Genomic DNA, 19,382 nt, shown 5'->3' on the forward strand with positions numbered 1-19,382 from the left:
GAACAGAAACTGCTATTCAGTATTATCAAAAAGAGAGATTTTCTGTTAAGATTATTGCATTGAAGGCAGGAGCTACTGTCAAGAAAAAAACTGACATCTTTAGGATTGATCCAGTGCTTGAGAGTAGGAGGGAGATTTGTTTGGGCTGCCATACCTGTGGAAGGAAGACGTCCAGTTATACTGTCTAAGGACCAGACTATTTCTCAACTTATCTTGAAGCATGTGCATCAGCAACTTGGCCATGCAGGAAGAAATTATATGTTGTCGTTTCTCCATAAGCGTATACCTAATGCTAATTCTACTCGTCAGAAAATAATCTCTGACTGTCAGTCATCATCTTTAAGGAAAGGTTGGAGAGCAAAAAATGTCTGACTTGCCAGTAGAGAGAGTTTTACCTGATTTACCACCATTCACAAATGTTGTTGTTGACAACTCTGGGCCCGTTGAAATCAAGAAAGGTCGAGGAACAGTTAAACGATATGAGGTAATTTTCAACTGCATGGCAAAAAGGGCTATACAACTTGAGATGGCTTATCCTTTAAATACAGACTCTTGTATTAATGCCATATTGTATTGACCATATAAGGTCAAAATTACAGTTTACAGTGATCCCAGGCGAGAAATAAGGGTCTTATCTAGACAAACCATCGCTTATTTTCTAAAAAAAAAAATTAAAATTAAAATTGTATACATTTTAACCATAAATGCTCATCTTGAACTAGCTTTCTTCTTCTTCTCTATTTGAATTCTGACAGTGTAGACACGGCTAAGTGTATTACTGCCCTCCACAGGTCAAAGTTTGAACTAAATTGTCATGTACAATATGCTAGTGCAAGTATATAACAATTAGTTCAAACTTTAACCTGTGGAGGGCAGTAATACACTAAGAACTGCAGGAATTTTAATAGAGAAGAAGAGAGCTCAAGATGAGCATTTATTGTTAAAACTTATATATATTTTAATTTTTTTTTTTTTATTTAGAAAATGAGCGACGGTTTCTCTATATAAGACCATTATTCCTCGTCTGGGACCGTGTAGAACGTTTTGAAGCTGCACTGAAACTGTAACTTTGACCTTCAACCTTTTGGAGGCCATTGAAGTCCACTATAAGGAGAATAATCCTGGAATGTTTTCATCAAAAACCTTAATTTCTTTTCTACTGAAGAAAGAAAGACATGAACATCTTGGATGACATGGGGTGAGTAAATTATCAGGAAATTTTAATTTGAAAGTGAACTAATAACCTTTAAACAGTTGAGTTTTACCTTTTTTGAATCCATTCAGCCGATCTCCGGGTCTGGCGGTACCACTTTTAGCATAGCTTAGCATAGTTCATTGAATCTGATGAAATCAATAGCATCTCACTCAAAAAAATGACCAAAGAGTTTCAATATTTTTCCTATTTAAAACTTGACTCTTCTGTAGTTACATCGTGTACTAAGACCGATGGTCATTTTGGTCATTTTTTTGAGCAAGATGCTATTGGTCTCATTCGAAAACGGTAAAACTCAACTGTTTAACTCTAGTAGAGTTGGAAAATGAGCCTATTTCCAAAAAAAGTGGAGTGTTCCTTTAAGTGGATAATCAGTCCTCCTGCTGAGTCTCACATCGGTGGAATTTTGGAGATGCTTATTTGGATTGTGAAAAAGGTGTTGTATTCAACCATTAGACACAATCTATGGATGATGAAAGCTTTCAAAGTCTTACGTGTGAATAGAAGCAATCCTTAATGCCCTTCCCATTACGAAAGCCTCTGACAATGGGAATCATCTTGAGGCACTTACGCCTAATTGTCCTTCTAAGTCTAAACCACTAATGATTCCTGGAGTTTTTGATGACGGAGATTTGAACATCAAGAAACGATGGAGACAGGTACAATACTTGTCAGATCTCTTCTGGAACTGTAAGGGAGTTATTATTACTACAAGAGAGACAGAGATGGATAAAACCACAAAGAAGCTTTAGAGTGGGAGACAATGTTGCTCTCATGGATCCTATAGCTCCTCGCGCCTCCTGGTTGGTGGGAAGAGTAATTAAAACCTATCCTGGTAAATCAGATTCAATCAGAAAAAAAATTAGAGATGCAGAATAGGCTAATTGTTAAATAATGTGATGTAATGTATCATTACTGCTTGTCTAAAACATGGAAAATTCAATATTCAAAGCATGCCTTTAGGGCTGGGCGATATGGCCAAAAAATCATATCTCTATTTTTGGGCTGAATGGCGATATATAATCTCTGTATTTGTAATTTTTTCTATTTGAACTAAAAAAAACCCCCAAAAAAACCTATATTTAATTTTTTAAAATCTGTATTTAAAGGTACAATTTGTAAAAATTTTGCAGTAAAATATCCAAAAACCACTAGGCTAGTGTTATATATTTTGTCCAGCTGATTACTAACAATATCTCTAATGTTTTCAACTACTTGTAAATCATGAGAAAATTCCCATTCTAAACAGTGACACGGGGCAGTGCAGTCGCCTGTCAATGACGCAGTTACCTTTGTTACCGCCTTTACTGACGTAGAAACCACATGACAACAGTGCCGTGGACAAATGCGGAAGTAGAGTTTAGCGTCCAGCAAACCACTAGCTTGCTTCAAGCAGTTCCTTATTTACTTCTTGCACGTTTTATGGTGGATTGTGTTAATTATTTATGGAACATAATTACTGTTTACCATCTGCCGCTGGTTCTGTCGACAAGGACAGCTCCCGTAAACTCATGACCGGAAAAGCGGAAGCGGCGCCGGCGACTGTGTCATAATAAAAGTCCCGCTGTTCGTGAGGTGTGTGTTGATCAATCGCCCCAGCTCCTCGTTCAGCAACACTCGGTCCTGCTCTGCTTCATACTACAGTAACGTTAATAATCGCATCCACGAACATGAGTTCTTCCAGACTCCAATCCCTATTCTTTTGCACCATCCGTTGAGATGGAGACCACATGTCCCAAGTTTCCACTCTAAAACTTTACGTCATCAAACTAGGCCTTTGTTTTGAATAGGCTTCTAGCGACCTCTAGCGGAAAAAAATATCACAAATTGTACCTTTAATTAAAAAAAATATGTATTTCACATCCTGCCCAATATTTTCCTACAGACAATGTTCATATTGAAGGCTATGAAAACAAACATGAATGTAACCAGGGGTCACATTAGGCCTACATTCTGACATTGTGACACTACAATCTAAAAAAAAAAAATGATGCTTTTAAAGCAGAAGTTACATTCACTAAACTAAAAATGAAAATAAAAAAAGCACAGACTAATTATTAGTCTATTATGATTATAATAGACTAATAATTAGTCTGTGCTTTTTTTATTTTCATTTTTAGTTCACCTTACAATAGTCAGTTACTGCTATCATAAAAATACACTTGTAGGATCGAAATTCTACATATGATCTATCTATCTATCTATCTATCTATCTATCTATCTATCTATCTATCTATCTATCTATCTATCTATCTATCTATCTATCTATCTATCTATCTATCTATCTATCTATCTATCTATCTATCTGTTGTACTGAGTTTCTGTATAAGACTGTCATCTAGTGGTCGTGATTATTCTATGACTGGAGGTTCTTGTGCACACGTTTTAAAACCAGGAAATGTTTCTGTTCAGTGAAATCGAAACTTAAGCTCAAGCTGCTGTCGATATCACTCTGTCTGTGCAATAAAATGGCAGAATCCAGTGTGTCTTTGGCTCAGGATCAGTTCAGCTGTTCAATTTGTCTGGATCTACTGAAGAATCCAGTGGCCATTCCCTGTGGACACAGTTACTGTATGAGCTGTATTACAGACTGCTGGGATCAGGATGATCAGAAGGGAGTCTACAGCTGTCCTCAGTGCAGACAGACCTTCACTCCAAGACCTGTTTTAGGTAAAAACACCATGCTGGCTGAAGTGGTAAAGAAACTCAAGAAGGCAAAACTACAGTCTGCTCGTCCTGTTCAATGTTACGCTGAACATGGAGATGTGGAGTGTGATGTCTGTACTGGAGACAAAAACAAAGCCATCAAGTCCTGTCTTATGTGTCTGAACTCTTACTGTCAAAAACATCTGGAACAACATGAGACTTTCTTCAAAAGTAAAAAACACAATCTAATGGATGCCACTGGAAAGCTGCAGGAGATGATCTGCCCTCAACATGAGAAACTGCTAGAGATTTTCTGTCGAACTGATCAACACTGTATATGTTATCTGTGTACAATGGATGAACACAAAAACCATGACGTGATATCAGCTGCAGCAGAGAGGACTGAGAAACAGGTATGAGTTGTGCTGCCTAATAAAAATATTTTCCTTGATTATGATTTTACTTTTTTAACTTTAGTGTTTAATGTTTACTGCTTGAGCATAACATCTGCCGTTTCGATGCTCAAAGTTCAATGCAAAGGTAGATTTTCTTTTACAGAAATCACTTTTTAAGGACTACAACAAATGGCTGGTAAACTACAACAAGCTTCTTCCCGGGTTGGTGACATCACAAACCCCAAAATTTACATAAATCTGCCCACGGGAACACACAACAAAATGGGGTGAGGCCATGTTGGGCTGCTTTAGAGAAGAGGAAGAGTTGTAATCAGTGTTTCCAACTTATTTTCAAGGGAAGCTGCTAAAGGCTGGTCGAACTGTAGCTAAAGGCCTCATCACAAGAACGATAATGATAAAGATAACGATAAAGAAAAAGATATAGTTCTAAAAATCTTTCTAAATATAAGAGAATGGCACTGTCCACACCACATCTATCACAATTATATAGAGAAACAATATCATTGGGATCACTTTCAGAACTATTTTATTTCCAGCTGCTGAACTATAAATCACTGACAGCCAATCAGAATCCATTCTAACTTAAGGGCTTGCACATTTAAAATGCCAGACGACATTGCCGAGAAGTTAATCGCCAAGGTCCAGAAAAAGCCACCATTGTTTGACAAAAGGATACTTCAAAGAAAATGGATATGGAAAACAATCATTCATATCCTCAGAATAAATGGTGAGAAGTATTAACGGAGATGAGATCACTATGCCAGGCTAGCAAACAGTGTAACATAAAATTACCTCAGGTATCCTGTGCAATGTCGACAACATTATGTTGCTTATTTCCTTTGAAGTTGCAGTGAAAAGACTAGGCATTGTTTTTAATTACACTATATTGATTTCATCAGCTAAAATCAATGATAGATTAGATCGATTACACTAGCTATTCACTTGAACATAGCATGCCGAGGACATCGGCTGGGTGAAGATGTGTAAATGCAACACGAACAAGCATGTTGTACACACTTTAAAACCGCAACAGTTATCGTTCATTGGTGTGGATGCAAATATAGTTATGGTTATAGTTATTGTTCTTGGTGTGAATGGGCCTTAAAAGTTGCTAAATGACGGTGTGATGTCATTGCGCGATGACGTCATCGTGTAACTGTAACATAGTTTGTAGTTACGGGAAGAAGGAGGCAGAACTGGCGAACATTGAACAAAACTTTAATTCAAAATAACCAAATACTAAACGAAAGTAAAATGCCGGCACTTCCTCACGGACAACTGCCGGCCACACAAACATAACAAAACATAAAATAAAGTCCAGGCCTGGTCCTCTCTTGTCCTTCACTGTCATTGCTCCTCCTTTTATGCTTCCAGAGCTCCTCCATGAGAGACTCGAGATATGGCAAGCCGTTTTAACATTTAACAGCTAGACTGGATATGTGTTGCGGATATCTGTATTTCAGTTTTGCCTCGTCGAAAAGAACATTTCGGATATCCGCAACTACATTCTTCCTATCCATAATTGTCATTTCAGATATCCACAAAGACAATCTTCCTAGGACAAATAACGTCACTTTTGCCATTCATTTGTATGGGGTTTATCATTACAGATATCTACAATTCAGTTATAGATATCCACTATGTGAAATACGGATATCTGTAACTGAATTGTAGATATCTGTAATTCCAGTTTGAGATATCTACAATTTGATTCTGACTAGTCACAACTCAAATCAAGATATCTACATGTTCCTTTTCAGATATCTCAAATTAAAGGAACACTCCACTTTTTTTGAAAATAGGCTCATTTTCCAACTCCCCTAGAGTTAAACAGTTGAGTTTTACCGTTTTTGAATCCATTCAGCCGATCTCCGGTTCTGGCGGTACCACTTTTAGCATAGCTTAGCATAGTTCATTGAATCTGATTAGACCGTTAGCATTGCGCTTAAAAATGACCAAAGAGTTTTGATATTTTTCCTATTTAAAACTTGACTCTTCTGTAGTTAAATCGTGTACTAAGACCGACAGAAAATGAAAAGTTGCGATTTTCTAGGCTGATATGGCTAGGAACTATACTCTCATTCAGGCGTAATAATCAAGGAACTTTGCTGCCGTATCATGGCTGCAGCAGTGCAATGATATTACGCAGCGTCTCTCACAAACATCTCCATGGTTGCAAGGCACGTTCCCTGTGCAAGCAGGGGCTCACGGGCGCTGCGTAATATCATTGCGCCTGCTGCAGCCATGGAACGGCAGCAAAGGTTCTTGATTATTACGCCTGAATGAGAGTATAGTTCCTAGCCATATCAGCCTAGAAAATCACAACTTTTTATTTTCCGTCGGTCTTAGTACACGATTTAACTACAGAAGAGTCAAGTTTTAAATAGGAAAAATATCAAAACTCTTTGGTCATTTTTAAGCGCGATGCTAATGGTCTAATCAGATTCAATGAACTATGCTAAGCTATGCTAAAAGTGGTACCGCCAGAACCGGAGATCGGCTGAATGGATTCGAAAACGGTAAAACTCAACTGTTTAACTCTAGGGGAGTTGGAAAATTAGCCTATTTTCAAAAAAAGTGGAGTGTTCCTTTAAGTTTTGACTAAGCGAAATTATGTTGTAGATATCTGTAACTGGAATTATGACTAGTCAAAATGGCGTTATCTCAATCTGGAGTTAGGGATAGTCATAATTTAATTGTAGATATCTATTATCAAGTTATGGATATCTTGAAATGAATTTTGATTAGAGATATCTTCAACTTTCATTCCGCCTAGTCAAAATATAGTTGCAGATATCTTGAATTAGAGTTTTGACTATAGGCGAAATGATGTTGCAGAAATCTTTATGCAAATTAGGCTGGCACTTTTAGGTGGAAGCAGAGCATTTTGTTGTCATAAAATCATTCAAATCGCACCTGTTAACTCGTAATTAGCACTGATTGGCACCATGCCATCACTAGTCATAATGACATTTGAGATATCTTTAACCTTCATTCTGCCTAGGCAAAACTGAATTATGGATATCTGCAATTGTCATTTAAGATGCGTGACAAGTTGAATGTCGTTTTCAATGACGTCATTGCAGATATCTGTAATTCAGTTATGCCTAGTCAAAACTGCATTACAGATATCTCTATCTGTCGTTTCGACTAGACACAATAACGTTACAGATATCTTGAATGACAATTCCATCTATCCAAAATGTAATTACGACTGGTCGGAAAGACATTGGTGATATATACAACGTTAATTCCGGATAGTCGAACCTAACTTTTAAATGTTAAAACGGCTTTCCATACTCGAGACGCTCATGAACTCTCGCGTCACCGGCCTCGCGCCGTTCCCTCACGGCTCTCGTCTACCCTGCTCGTCACAGTAACCATGACGCCAAACTTTACATATAAAAAATATATGATTTGCAATGTTATTTAAGATTTGTTAATAAAAAATATCAACATTTTTTTTAGTAAAAGTAATATAAACAACATCTTTATGATCAGATAATTTTATTTTTAAATAGGCTACAACATTGAATTACTGAACAGTTACACATTTTTTAACAATTAAATTTTCCTGTTTTCTTATTAACTAGTAAAACTACACATTTTTAACAATTACAGTTTTAAGCAGTGTATTGGCTACTGTTAGTGTGCTACACTCTAAGAAAGGTCTCTAAAAACAGAGCATAATGTACTTTGTTAATATGAAGGACTTATCCGTATTGATTTTTCTCAGGTGTTTTACCTGTGTTTTAAATTATGCATTGCATTTTGTATTTTACGGTTACACAGGGTTACAACTTAACAGATAATGTCCTGGCAGAAAATTAACACCTTTTAAATTTTTCTACAATTATAGGAACAAGCTAGCATGCTGTATCATAAATTAACAATTATTTTTGAACAATTGGAACTATCAGCTTAATTCACATATGATGTGTGCACTGTTAGCTTCAGCTCTCTCCAGGCTAATGTGCTGCTTGGCTGGCTCAGCTTTTCCATGGTTTCCTCTTTTTGTGTAATTTAGATGAAAATATGGGCCTTTTTTATTGTTTGAGTCACTTTTCAAAAGTTTCTAAAAGTTGCCAAATATATTTAAAAAATAGATAAATTTGTTCCTAGATGCTTTTTGGGGGAAAGAAAAGTAGTCTGAAAAGTTGCTAAATCTAGCAACAAAATTGCTAAGTTGGCAACACTAGTTGTAGTAGAGTGTTGTTGCCATGCCATCATTTTACGCCGGACTACTTCACAAACAAGTCAATTCAATGCTGGATTTGCACAAAAGATTAACATCTCCACAGCAATAAATTTATCCGCTAACCATTCAGAAACGTCGAGTTGCATTCTAAAAGTTGTAACTTCTTCCTGAGTCTCTCCATCAATGTCAGACTCCGGTTTGAACAATTTAAGTCTGAACACTGTTACTAACTATCCTCATTTTGGCTGCGTGAGATTCTCCAGTTTTGTTGTTGAGTATCCAAAGCGCGAGCTTTTAAATCTCTGCCCTCTCCTGGAAAGGGGTCTGGGATCAGCTTCTCATTTGCATTAAAAGGGACACAAACAAAAACGCCATGTTTTTGCTCACACCCAAATGGAGCAAATTTGACAAGCTATAATAAATTATCTGTGGGGTATTTTGAGCTGAAACTTCACAGACACATTCTGGGGACACCAGCGACTTATATTATGTCTTGTGAAAGAGGCATTATAGGTCCCCTTTAATCCCATAATATCTACATAGTCCAAGATAATTTTCCAAGCTGTTCTTACTGGGATCTCCAACGGATCTCAGTTTTTACTTAAAGGAAATTACTTTTATGCAGTATGGTTTATCTGATTAATATTTATTTGTTATTCCTACAGAGACAATTGGGTAAGATGCAAAGAAAATACCAGCAGGGAATCCAGAAGAAACTGAAGGACATTCAGAAGCTGAGAAAGGTTATGGAGTCTCACAAGGTGAGTTCTGAGCAGAAGAACAACTGCTCAGAAGAACAAGAGCTGTTTCAGACTCAGTTAGGACTCTCCTCCATCAGTCAGTGAGGAGCCAGTGCTGGAGCTGTTTCCAGTCCCACTGAAGCCCACTGTGGGGAACAGGCTGTGTGAGGGACCAGTAAGAGCTGATTCTAATGCGTCTCTCTCTGTGTGTCCTAACAGCGCTCTGCACAGGCAGCAGTGAAGGACAGTGAGAGGATCTTTACTGAGCTGATCCGCTCCATTGAGAGAAGCCGCTCTGAGGTGACACAGCTGATCAGAGATCAGGAAAAGACTGCAGTGAGTCGAGCTGAAGGACTCTTGAAGCGACTGGAGCAGGAGATTGATGACCTGAGGAGGAGAGATGCTGAGCTGGAGCAGCTTTCACACACAGACCATCACATCCATTTCCTCCAGGTAACAGAGATCTGACAAACAGGACAGTGATCTTTAGGGAGGGAAGAGATTGTGTTTCCTATCAAATGTGTCTGTGTCTTTAGCTGGTGTTTTTATTGTGTTTTTGTGTCTGTGTAGAGTTTCCAGTCTCTCTCTGTTCCTCCTGGATCTACAGACTCATCCAGCATCACTGTCAGTTCTCGTCTCTCTTTTGATGATGTTGGTAAATCTGTGTCTCATCTGAGAGAAAAACTGGAGCATTTCTGCAGAGAGGAGATAGAAAAGATATCTGGTAGAGGTAAGCTTTACATTTCCCGACATGTATCATATGTAGAAATACAATACATATTTAAATCATGAAAAAAATGTATATTTAAATTTAATTTTATTTTACAATATTTACTAAAAAAAATATCTGATGGTTTCCATAGTGAGAATCATTAACATCATTCCCACCCCTGAACCCAAGACCCATGAGGAGTTCCTCCAATGTAAGTCTCAATGATCATACATGTACATAAAGAGACAGACTTTAGTTCTTATTATGTTGGCAATCCAACTGAACTGCATACAATTTTCCTGTTTTGTTTTTTTTTTTTGTCTTCATTCACAAGAAACACCTTTACTCTTTTAATATTCAAAGTACAATTAACTATACCAAATAAGGAATAATCATATGTTAGCTAGTTTAACTTAAAGGGTTAGTAGAAAGTCCTGGTCATCACTCACTTCTAGGTTCTGTTTTGACAGAGAAACATTAAAATTTATAACTGTACAGCTTGTGATGCTGCTGAAAAGAGATTTTAAAACATTTTAACACGACTAAAAATAAATATAAAATGTTTATTTGACTTTTCAATTCTAAATTTTTAACTAACTAATTTCTGCTGGTCAACTCCAAACACACCAGCACAATGATGTTATGATGTTGATGTGGGGCAGATGTTGTGAGTCATTTTTTCCTAATAGCATGACTGTAACTTTCCATGTATTTAAAAACCTAATATAATAAACCTCTGATGTTTTAATTTTATGACTGAAAGTCATATATTACTTGATAGATGCAGATTATGTGCTTTATCTTTTAGATTTACATCAACTCACTTTGGATCCAAACACGGTGAATAAAAACCTGGTACTGTCTGACGGGAACAGAGTGATTAAATACACTGACACAGTCCAGCTGTATCCTGATCATCCAGACAGATTTGATGGTTATCCTCAGGTGTTGTGTAGAGAGAGTGTGTGTGGACGCTGTTACTGGGAGGTTGAGTGGAGTGGTGAGGTGGATATTTCAGTGTCATATAAGAGCATCAGCAGGAAGGGACGAGGAGATGAATGTGCATTTGGATATTATAATCAGTCCTGGAGTTTGTCCTGCTCTAAAACCAGTTGCTCATTTTGGCACAATAACAAACAGGCTAAACTTCCTGGAGTCTCCAGCTCCTGTAGAATAGGAGTGTATGTGGATCACAGTGCAGGAACTCTGTCCTTCTACAGCGTCTCTGACACAATGACCCTCATTCACAGAGTCCACACCACATTCACTCAACCTCTCTATCCTGGGTTTAGAGCTACTACATGCTGGACAGGACAGGGCTCAAAAATGACACTCTGTGATCTAACAATATAGATATTATATGCAGATTTTACAAATAATGTTGTGAGAGATGTTCTCAAGATATCATTGTCATGTTTTGATTTTGACATTGTTATTTATGTTTATATTATCAGCACAATATTAATCATTTTTTTATCACAAGTTGCAATTATGCTTAACTTTTTGTTATATCTGGCAATGTCTTTTAAATAGAAATCAACTAGTATTTTTTTCGCCTGACAGAACTAACGAATTCTATGTAATTTTTCATTATTTAGCGCAGACAGCTTTTTATCTTCAAAGAGTGTATATACATGCAATTCTTGCAGATCACATTCAGTGAACTACTGTATAAATGTATTTAATAAAACTAACTTAGCCTATGTGTTAAAATTATTCTCTCTGTTCCAGCAATTTCCCCAAATCCCTTTCATAAATGACCTCTTATTTGCATGAAAGAGAGCTTGGAATTAAAACCTAAATTAAAGATGATTTGTAGCATTACTTTTATCATGACAAGTCAAGGATCTGTGTTGTCAGTTTCATTCTGTAAATAAACACTTCTCAAAACTGCAGTCAGTTTCAAATTACTAATCAAATTTTGTGTTAGTCTCTTATTTTGGTAGCTGTGTCAACATACACACACTGGAGGACAAACGACCAGCTGTCCAGTTTTGACTCTTTGAACATTGATCCTCATCCCGAGAGCTGATGAAGTCCAGGTGCTGCTGCAATCGTTCTCTGACTCGTGTCTGATCGGGGTTTATTTGCTGACAGTGTTTTTAAAAATAAGTAAAAAAAAAAAAAAAAAAAAAAAAAAAAAATATATATATATATATATATATATATATATATATATATATATATATACACAGGTGCTGGTCATATAATTAGAATATCATCAAAAAGTTGATTTATTTCACTAATTCCATTCAAAAAGTGAAACTTGTATATTATATTCATTCATTACACACAGACTGATATATTTCAAAAGATTATTTCTTTTAATTTTGATGATTATAACTGACAACTAAGGAAAATCCCAAATTCAGTAACTCAGAAAATTAGAATATTGTGAAAAGGTTCAATATTGAAGACACCTGGTGCCACACTCTATTCAACTAATTAACTCAAAACACCTGCAAAGTGGTCTCTCAGTCTAGTTCTGTAGGCTACACAATCATGGGGAGGACTGCTGACTTGACAGTTGTCCAAAAGACAACCACTGAAACCTTGCACAAGGAGGGCAAGACACAAAAGGTCATTGCAAAAGAGGCTGGCTGTTCACAGAGCTCTGTGTCCAAGCACATTAATAGAGAGATGAAGGGAAGGAAAAGATGTGGTAGAAAAACGTGTATAAAAACCCATTCAAAAATGTGGGGGAGATTCACAAAGAGTGGACTGCAGCTGGAGTCAGTGCTTCAAGAACCACTACGCACAGACGTATGCAAGACATGGGTTTCAGCTGTCGCATTCCTTGTGTCAAGCCTATCTTGAACAACAGACAGCGTCAGAAGCGTCTCCCCTGGGCTAAAGACAAAAAGGACTGGACTGCTGCTGAGTGGTCCAAAGTTATGTTCTCTGATGAAAGTAAAGTTTGCATTTCCTTTGGAAATCAGGGTCCCAGAGTCTGGAGGAAGAGAGGAGAGGCACACAGTCCACATTGCTTGAGGTCCAGTGTAAAGTTTCCACAGTCAGTGATGGTTTGGGGTGCCATGTCATCTGCTGGTGTTGGTCCACTGTGTTTTCTGAGGTCCAAGGTCAACGCAGCCGTATACCAGGAAGTTTTAGAGCACTTCATGCTTCCTGCTGCTGACCAACTTTATGGAGATGCAGATTTCATTTTCCAACAGGACTTGGCACCTGCACACAGTGCCAAAGCTACCAGTACCTGGTTTAAGGACCATGGTATCCCTGTTCTTAATTGGCCAGCAAACTCGCCTGATCTTAACCCCATAGAAAATCTATGGGGTATTGTGAAGAGGAAGATGCGATGTGCCAGACCCAACAATGCAGAAGATCTGAAGGCCACTATCAGAGCAACCTGGGCTCCCATAACACCTGATCAGTGCCACAGACTGATAGACTCCATGCCACGCCACATTGCTGCAGTAATTCAGGCAAAAGTAGCTGCAACTAAGTATTGAGTGCTGTACATGCTCATACTTTTCATGTTCATACTTTTCAGTTGGCCAAGATTTCTAAAAATGTCATGATAGAATACTATCATGTGTTTGTGTGCCCACAAACACACACACACACACACACACACACACACAACAACAGTGACACGAGACAAGCAGGAAACAATGCATTCAAATACCGTGACAGTACCCCTCCTCCTAGGAACGCCTCCTGGCGTTCCCCGACTCCCTTACCTGTCGATTGTAATCATCGATAAGGGAGTGATCCAGAATGTCTCTGGCAGGTACCCAACTTCTCTCCTCCGGACCGTAACCTTCCCAGTCCACCAAGTACTGAAATCCGCGTCCCCTCCGTCTAGCATCCAGAATGCGATTAACCGAATAGGTGGGTTCCCCATCTATGAGTCGCGGCGGTGGGGGAACCGGGGCTGGTGGATTAATTCTAGAATGAAACACGGGTTTTACTTTGGATACATGAAAGACGGGATGAATCCTCCTGTACGCTGGAGGGAGTTTGAGGCGGACTGCCACCGGACTAATGATCTTGGTGACAGTAAACGGACCAATAAATTTGGGAGCAAGTTTATTAGACACAGAGCGGAGAGGAATGTTCTTGGTAGAAAGCCACACCTTTTGACCAACGACGTATACGGGAGGCTTAGACCGGTGGCGATCGGCTTTGGCCTTGGTGCGCTCCCTCACCTGGAGAAGAGTCTCTCGGGCTCTAGTCCAGGTGCGGTGACACCTCTGAACGAAGGCGTGAGCGGAGGGGACCGCGACCTCGGATTCCAGACTAGGAAAAATGGATGGCTGGTAACCTACACTACACTCAAACGGAGATAGGCCCGTGGACGACACTGGCAACGTATTGTGGGCGTACTCCACCATAGAGAGTTGCTGGCTCCACGAGGAAGGATTCTTAGAGACCAAACATCGCAACGTTCTTTCCAAATCTTGGTTGGCTCTCTCAGTTTGGCCATTGCTCTGGGGATGAAACCCTGAGGACAGACTGACAGTCGCTCCTAACAACTTACAAAATTCTTGCCAAAATTTAGATACAAACTGGGGTCCTCTGTCGGAAACCACGTCTGTCGGGAGGCCATGTAAGCGAAAGACGTGATTCACGACTATCAACGCTGTCTCCTTGGCTGATGGCAATTTGGGCAAGGGAATGAAATGGGCTGCCTTCGAGAATCGGTTCACCACGGTTAAAACTACCGTGTAACCCTGAGAGAGCGGAAGGGCGGTGATAAAATCTAGTGCGATATGGGACCAGGGTCTCGAAGGGACAGGCAGCGGTTGGAGTAGCCCATCAGGAGGACGATTGGAAGTCTTACCAGTGGCACAAACTGAGCAAGCCAAAACAAAACTGTGAACATCACGAGCCATAAGTGGCCACCAGAATCGTTGCATGACTAGAAATTTAGTGCGTTTAACTCCTGGATGACAAGCCACATTAGAACAATGTCCCCACTGGATGACCATGGACCGTAATTCCTCCGGCACGAATAACCGGTTCGGTGGGCACCCGGGCGGAGGCGTTACCCCTTCTAAGGCCGTCTTGACCTTCGATTCGACCTCCCATGTGAGTGTGGAAACAACTAGAGTCTCCGGAAAAATGTACTAGGGAGTAGACGGGCGCTCGGAACGATCAAAAATGCGCGACAATGAATCGGGTTTGATGTTTTTGGAACCCGGGCGGTACGAGAGAGTAAAATCAAAACGACCGAAAAAAAGTGCCCACCGAGCCTGCCTGGAGTTCAATCTTTTAGCGGTTCTGATATATTCCAAATTCTTGTGGTCGGTCCATACGATAAAAGGTACCCCTGAACCTTCTAACCAGTGACGCCACTCATCCAATGCAAGCTTGACCGCCAGCAACTCTCGGTTACCAATGTCGTAATTACGTTCAGCAGGAGATAACCGATGAGAAAAAAACGCGCAAGGGTGCATCTTGTCGTCTGTGGGAGAACGCTGGGATAACACGGCTAGTTGGCTGAAGTTGCGAATAAAACGCCGGTAGAAATTGGCGAATCCCAGAAACCTCTGTAGGGCCTTACGGGAATCCGGACTTGGCCAATCCACCACAGCCTTAACCTTCTCGGGATCCATGCGTACTCCCTCAGTCGACACAATGTACCCTAGAAAAGGAACAGACTGTGCATGAAACACGCATTTCTCCGCCTTGACAAAAAGCCCATTCACTAGCAACCTCTGAAGCACTCGTCGGACGTGCTGCACATGTTCCGGGAGAGAAGAAGAAAAAATCAATATGTCATCCAGGTAGACATATATGAACTGGTCGACCATATCTCGCAGCACGTCGTTGACGAGTGCCTGGAAAACCGCGGGGGAGTTGGAAAGCCCAAACGGCATAACCAAGTATTCAAAGTGCCCCCTAGGGGTGTTAAAAGCGGTCTTCCATTCATCCCCCTCCCTGATGCGGACCAAATGATAAGCATTACGTAAATCCAATTTTGTGAAAATTGACGCTCCCTGCAACCTCTCGAATGCTGAAGACATCAACGGCAAAGGGTAAGTATTCTTTACCGTGATGTTGTTCAGTCCCCGGTAATCAATACAAGGTCGCAGAGATCCGTCCTTCTTCCCCACAAAAAAGAACCCCGCCCCCGCTGGAGAAGAGGAAGGGCGGATGAACCTAGATGCCAGTGAATCAGAAATATATTTCTCCATAGCCTCCCTTTCCGGAACAGAAAGTGAATATAACTTGCCTTTAGGCGGAGATTTACCTGGCACTAAATCTATGGCACAGTCATAGGGACGATGCGGAGGGAGAGAAGCAGCCCGAGACTTACTGAACACCTCCTTCAGGTCGTGGTACTCCGCAGGCACGTTAGATAAATCCACTGTTTCCTCCTGAAAAACAGAAACAGAGACAGACGGACATGCAGACACAAGACACGACTCATGACACTTATTGCTCCAAGCCCCGATGGACTTCTGGAACCAGTCCACCTTGGGGTTGTGTTGAACTAGCCAGGGATGACCAAGGACGATGGGTGCAAGAGGAGAGTCCAAAATAAGAAAAGATATGATCTCGGAGTGGTTGCCTGATGTGATGAGGGTGAGGTCTTCAGTGGTGCGTGAGATGGTGGGGAGTTCTTGACCGTTAAGAGCGTGTACTGCAATCTTGTTAGTGAGGGATTTGAGGGGAATCTGAAGTTTGAGTGCGAATGCATAATCCATAAAATTACCTTCGGCCCCGGAGTCCAGAAGTGCTCGACAGTCGTGAATGTGATTAGACCATCTCAATCTTACCGGGAGGAGCGTAGATGTGGATGAGGTCTTCTCGGCGGAGATCCCACCCGATAGTAGCCTCATACTTACTACCGGGCTTGACCTTTTACCGGACATTTGTAAGCGTAGTGGCCAGCTCCCCCGCAGTAGAGGCAAAGGCCCTGGGATCTCCGCCTCTCCCTCTCCTCCCGGGAAAGCCGAGCTCGCCCTACCTGCATGGGTTCGTGATCTTGAACGGGGCTGACCGCATCCCCACCGCTGGATCGTGAACTCTCAATTCCTCCAGAAACACGGCTGGGTAGGACTCGTCGCTCGACCCTGGTCAGTCGAGCATCCACTCTCAAAGCCAGTTCAATCAGTCCGTTAAGTGATGTGGGAAGATCCAAAGCATAAATCTCCTTGTGGATGCGGTCAGCCAACCCATGCAGGAACATGTCCCACTGCGCCTCCTCGTTCCATTGACACTCTGCCGCTAAAGTCCGAAACTCAATGGAAAAGTCAGAAACCGACCTCTCTCCCTGACGTAGCTCCGCCAGCATTCTGGCCGCTTCTCTCCCGGCAACCGCGCGGTCGAACACGCGTTTCATCTCAGCGGCGAGTGTCTGGAACGAGGCGCAGCACGGATCTTGGTTCTCCCACACCGCCATTCCCCATAGCGCCGCCCTCCCAGTCAGTAGAGTCAGCACAAAAGCGACCTTGGCACGTTCTGTGTTGAAAGTTCTGGGTTGAAGAGAAAAATGCATAGAACATCGTGTGAGAAAAGATCTGCAGTAACTGGGTTCACCTGCATATGACTCAGGAACTGGTAGTCGGGGCTCCAGCTGGGCGACGCTTTCTGGTGGTGTGGGGAGAACGGCCGGTGTGGGTGGCGCAGTGGGAGCACGTAGAAGTTGGAGTTGTTGGGTGAGCTCGGACACCTGCGCCACCAATGCTTGAACCGCACGACCCGTGTCGTTCAGATTCTTCTCCTGTGAATCCATTCTATGAAGACTGCTGTTGATAAAATCTTCCAGCGCTGAAGATGGATTACTCGCTGCTTCCATGCTTTGGTCAGATCGTTCTGTCATGATAGAATACTGGAAACAATAGCGAGTTAACACGTTTATTGAGACGTATAAAAATGGACAGTCACTGAACGTAGAGTTCACTGGTGGCACAGGGACTGAGATGGTCAGCGTGAAGACAAGGTGCGTTGATGAGATGAAGTGTGCTGGTGAAGATGACAGAAGAATCCAGACAAAGAACGTAATCCACATAGACACCGAACAGGAACAGGAATCACGAGACTGGCACGCCGAACAGGAACAGGATGGTAGACACAGCACGGAGACATCAAACAACGATCTGACAAATGAGATGAGATATGAGTGAGTATATATAGGGTGAGCAAATGAGCTGCAGCTGGTGCTGTGATAGGTGTCAGCTGGAAGCGCTGATCATCCAAGTGGCTCGGGCACGCCCACAAACACACACACACACACACACACACACACACAACAACAGTGACACGAGACAAGCAGGAAACAATGCATTCAAATACCGTGACAAAAAATCCTTTCTTTGTATTGGTCTTAAGTAATATTCTAATTTTCTGAGATACTGAATTTGGGATTTTCCTTAGTTTTCAGTTATAATCATCAAAATTAAAAGAAATAAACATTTGAAATATATCAGTCTGTGTGTAATGAATGAATATAATATACAAGTTTCACTTTTTGAATGGAATTAGTGAAATAAATCAACTTTTTGATGATATTCTAATTATAAGACCAGCATCTGTATATGTATATATATATATATATATATATATATATATATATATATATATATATATATATATAATAAGCATATTTGGTGTGCTGCCCAAGGAGATCGAGGGCTCCGAGCTTGGAATTTAGCCCAAACCCAAAGTTCTCCCTGTATCCCCAGAGCCGAGAGTGAGGAGCAGGTTGGCAGAGGGATGCAGAAAACTGTCCAACTATAGGCGAGTTGGCTCTCGTCTGTGTACATTTATATATACCTCCTCTCGAGCTGATTAGAAAGACTGTTCGAATGTGTTTCTCCTAAACTTTGTTTATAAAACAATTTGTCGCTTGAATTCTGCATTGCCTTAAGATGAAGACATACATCCCTACCGTTAGTAAGGTCTGATCGCACTCTGACAGCGGCAGTGATGTCTCGCTCTCATTGAAGTATAAGTGCGAGACATCGCTGCCGTTGTCAGAGCGCGATCAGACCTCACTAAGCGAGTGCTGAATGCAGTTGGACATAGTGGTGTATTAGAGTTAAAAAATTATATAAATACTGTTCGGTTTAATGCACAAACCGATCGTTTCGTGTCTTCGTGAGCCGCAGGGTTTAATTTGGATTTGTCTATGCAAGTTTTATTTACTCTTATAGTAGAAGTTCCCATCCACTAGCATTATTTGACTGACAGAAGGCAGCGGTTGGAGTTAAAAATCATCATTCGTGTTCTACTGAAGAAACAAAGTCACCTACATCTTGGATGCGCTGGGGGTAAGCAGATAAACATCAAATTTTCATTTTTGGGTGAACTATCCCTTTAAGACTTCAGTCTATTCCTTAGTAAAAGTTTGTCTCAGCAGCTTTGTGAATAGGTTTTAAGAGAAAACTCTTAGCTAAGAACTTTTACTGCTATTTAGGAGAACTCTTAGTGGTAAGATAAAATCTTTTGCGAATACAGCTCCTGATTTATAGGGAGACCGGGGGCAATT

The 19,382-nt window shown here is 40.7% G+C and overlaps 1 protein-coding gene across 1 annotated transcript; it reads left to right on the forward strand.

Annotated features, from left to right (window-relative positions):
• The first annotated feature begins 3,637 nt into the window (after positions 1-3,637).
• On the forward strand, positions 3,638-11,813 carry LOC137003866 (tripartite motif-containing protein 16-like). The gene is made up of 6 exons (XM_067364129.1): positions 3,638-4,272; positions 9,139-9,234; positions 9,433-9,666; positions 9,784-9,943; positions 10,077-10,136; positions 10,734-11,813. The coding sequence occupies exons 1-6, from the start codon at positions 3,682-3,684 to the stop codon at positions 11,276-11,278; spliced, it is 1,686 nt and encodes a 561-aa protein (XP_067220230.1). The 5' UTR covers positions 3,638-3,681; the 3' UTR covers positions 11,279-11,813.
• The last annotated feature ends 7,569 nt before the right edge of the window (positions 11,814-19,382 follow it).

Source organism: Chanodichthys erythropterus, chromosome 16, assembly GCF_024489055.1.
Source record: "Chanodichthys erythropterus isolate Z2021 chromosome 16, ASM2448905v1, whole genome shotgun sequence".
NCBI lineage: Eukaryota > Metazoa > Chordata > Actinopteri > Cypriniformes > Xenocyprididae > Chanodichthys > Chanodichthys erythropterus.

Bases quoted from the DNA above. Each gene is read 5' to 3' on its own strand.
- LOC137003866 (XM_067364129.1), top strand. From the start codon at position 3,682: ATGGCAGAATCCAGTGTGTCTTTGGCTCAGGATCAGTTCAGCTGTTCA. The intron at 9,235-9,432 runs GTGAGTTCTGAG...GTGTCCTAACAG, and splicing joins AGGTTATGGAGTCTCACAAG to CGCTCTGCACAGGCAGCAGT. The intron at 10,137-10,733 runs GTAAGTCTCAAT...TTTATCTTTTAG, and splicing joins CCATGAGGAGTTCCTCCAAT to ATTTACATCAACTCACTTTG.